Source organism: Gobius niger, assembly GCF_951799975.1.
Source record: "Gobius niger genome assembly, chromosome: 9".
Lineage (NCBI taxonomy): Eukaryota > Metazoa > Chordata > Actinopteri > Gobiiformes > Gobiidae > Gobius > Gobius niger.
The window spans coordinates 29,846,493-29,849,821 of record NC_136860.1 but is presented as its reverse complement, the minus strand read 5'-3'; the positions used below and the strand labels follow the sequence as shown (position 1 = coordinate 29,849,821).

General features: G+C 45.5%; 1 protein-coding gene across 1 annotated transcript; it reads left to right on the top strand.

The window, feature by feature from the left end:
* Nucleotides 1–2,674, top strand: fev (FEV transcription factor, ETS family member; the record flags this gene model as incomplete). Its single annotated transcript, XM_079563105.1, is given in 5 exon segments — nt 1–32; nt 34–91; nt 94–193; nt 977–1,048; nt 1,923–2,674. Coding segments are annotated over 5 exon segments (798 nt in total). The 3' UTR covers nt 2,459–2,674.
* Nucleotides 2,675–3,329: the final 655 nt, after the last annotated feature.

Genomic DNA, 3,329 nt, shown 5'->3' with positions numbered 1-3,329 from the left:
ATGGGGGCCCCTGACAGTTGCCTGGAAACTTCAATGTGTCGCGTTTATTCCAGATCGCAGTTATGAGATAAAGTTTAATAAAAAATCTTTTGGCGGAGGCAGCAGCCGAATGAAAGGCGAGCCATTGGCGAAGCCTCTTGCACACTGGAGCAGGACAGCGGAGGGCATCCCGGGCTCAACATGTATCTCCCAGGTCTGAGGAGGGGAATGGATGCGGGGCGATGGCCGCGGTGGTTCTCGCGGTTAATCGTGGGTCCAGTGGGCAGCGCGCGTGGGCATTTTTTTTTTTAGGGGGAAATGAAAGGTTTCGGTTCCGCAGCGCCGCGCTCTCAGACTGACTGCTTTGTCGGAAATCGGAAATCCTTTTTCCTGGACGCGTTTCCTGCAGGTTCCTTTGAGCGGAGCGTGCGGCAGACACGCGCCAAGCATCACTCCCCCACAACGGAGCAGGGCGCACGAGAGGCCATTACGAACCAGATGATTTAGATTGTTTTTCTTTTTTAAACATAATTTCAGAAGAAGAGTTTTTCCCCCCTCCTTTTTACAATCTAATTTCCAGACCTTGAAACGGGAGGACGCGGGAATATGCTTTTTTATTTCTCAATATTAGAGGGATTTCTATTGCAAATCTTGAATTACGATAGAAGTATATATTTTTTTTCTGAATCGCATTTAAACATATTATTTATATTTACATGTATTTTATGTCTTAAAATAGGTTCAAATTCTGTGCGTAAAACCCTCTAACCTTAGTATTTTAGCCTCCGAGTTTGCAGCATAACACTGATATAGACCTTTTTCCAGTAAGCATGATTTTAACACCAATTAAACAGAGACGCTTCCGTTCAAAACGGCCTGACGCGCGGCGAGGAGGATGGAAACTGTCACCCGATCCGTGCCCCGAGGCGTCGAGGAGGAGGGTGGATTTGGGCTGGACATAATCTAACTGTGTGTTTTTTTTATTTTTCATTTTCAGATCCAACAGAAAACCTGTTGAAGGAAACCAAAGGCACGTCATGGGCTCCCATCAATACCGGAGTGCAGAAAGGTAGGAATGAATATGACCGCAGCTTAACAGAGATCAAACATGTCACAAAAACAAAACACTAATCCAGCCTCTCCGTCAATTACAATATAGCTTGGAGATGCATTTTTTTCTTTTTTTAAATTGATCTGGAGGCGCATGAGAAATTGATGCGTAAAGGCGCATTTGGTCCATAACAAACGCCCTTTTACCAAGCCAAACAATTGTAAAAACGCAATGAGCTTTTAGTTATTACTTATAGCCAGAATATATGCATATATATAACTTGTTCTGTGCACTTGATCCAACCTTCAGAACACGAAATACAATGGGTAAATCTCGGTGGTGTCGCTCCACAGCGCGGCCCGATCGTACGACGCTTTTCGATGCAGTGAAAAGGCCACGCTATTCCCTTTTTTCCTTCAATTAATCGAAGCTCTTTGCTGAGTGTTAATACAAAAAAGGTCAATATTTAATTAACATTCAATAATATTATCATTTTATATTAATTTAGGCTGTGTGGCCGTAACATTTTTTTTTTTTTTTTTTATCATGGTAAATGGGAAATGGTCTCAACTTATGAAACGCTTTTCCACCTACATTAGGCACTCAAAGCGCTTTACAGCAAGGGTCCACTCACCCATTCATGCTCTCATTCATACACCAATGTACGCAGACACTGGGGCAATGTGGGTGAAGTGTCTTGCCCAAGGACACAACGACAATGTGCACTTTCAGGAGGTGGGATCATACGAATATTGTTCAATTAACAGTGTTTTAATCCATAAAAGTGGTGGAACTATAATTATCAATACACGATAAAGTACAGATGATATTTAATAGATGACCACAAACACCCATAGGCCATCATATCATGCATTTATCCTGATGTGCGCAGGCAGCGGTCAGATCCAGCTGTGGCAGTTCCTCCTGGAGCTGCTCTCGGACAGCGCCAACATGTCGTGCATCGCGTGGGAGGGCACCAACGGCGAGTTCAAGCTCATCGACCCCGACGAGGTGGCGCGGCGGTGGGGCGAGCGTAAGAGCAAACCCAACATGAACTACGACAAACTGAGCCGGGCCCTGCGCTACTATTACGACAAAAACATCATGACCAAGGTCCACGGCAAACGCTACGCCTACAAGTTTGACTTCCACGGCCTGGCGCAGGTGTGCCAGCCGTCCACCACCGAGCAGGCCCTGTACAAGTTCCAGGGCAACTTCTCCCCGCTGCCCTTCTCCGGGATCTCGAAGCTGAACCTGGTGGGGCCCGTGGGAGGCGTGGGTCCGTCCGGGTTCTCGTACTGGACCGGCGCGCCCTCGCTGTACCACAGTCACAACCTGCAGCCCCCGTTCAGCACCGTGTCTCCTTCTCACATCGGCTGCGTCAACAACATCAACGGCTTGGCCAACATCAACGCGCACTACAACTGACCAACAGGGCGCGAGAAACTGTCTGAATGAACTCAATTAATTCTGACAAGGAGACGGATATTACACTGTTGATTTCTGTTTTATTTTGTTTTGCAAAGACGCAGTGTGGTCGCATTTACGCACAGCCTTTCCATGAGCGCATTCCAAAACGTATTAATTAAGAGGCACTATCTTAATCGTTTTACTTATTTTTACTTTACCAATAAGCATATTATTTAATTTATAAGAAAGAGTGCTTTCAAAAAATGAACAAATGATTTTATTTTCTACGTACACTGTGATAGTCTACACTGAACTGAACGCGCGCTGTGAGGCCATTTATAAAGCACTTGCGCCATCTGGTGTTGTTGATAGAAAAAAAAACCTTGTAGTGTGTGGCAGAAAACTCCCCTTAGCAGTCAGACAGTCTTGACCAATGAACAGGGCTTGACATTTTCACTACAGCCAGCACTGGTACGTTAAGAAAGGTATTATTAGTTTTTTTTAAATATTGGTAAAGCGTCTTTCACAGACATGGTCACAAGGCGCTTTACATGAGACATTCACATTCACAGTGGTGGTCAGTTACAGTTACAGATAAAGCCACGGCTGAGCGATAGAAAAGTAGCTGCACTCTCCAGCCACTACCATTATTCATTCACTCACACTTCATTCATCCTGGCCTATTGTACATGTTTTTAGTGGTAGGGGAAACCAGATCACCTGGAGGAAACGCAGACACAAGGAGAACATGTCAACTCCAGTTAGGCCCTGTTTGGCCGGGGATTGACCTTGGGACTTTTTTTTTGCTGTGAAGCACTTGCGCTAACCGCTGTGCCACCGTGAACCCCGGCCCAAAAACAAACAAACAAAAGCCCACACACTCTCCTGT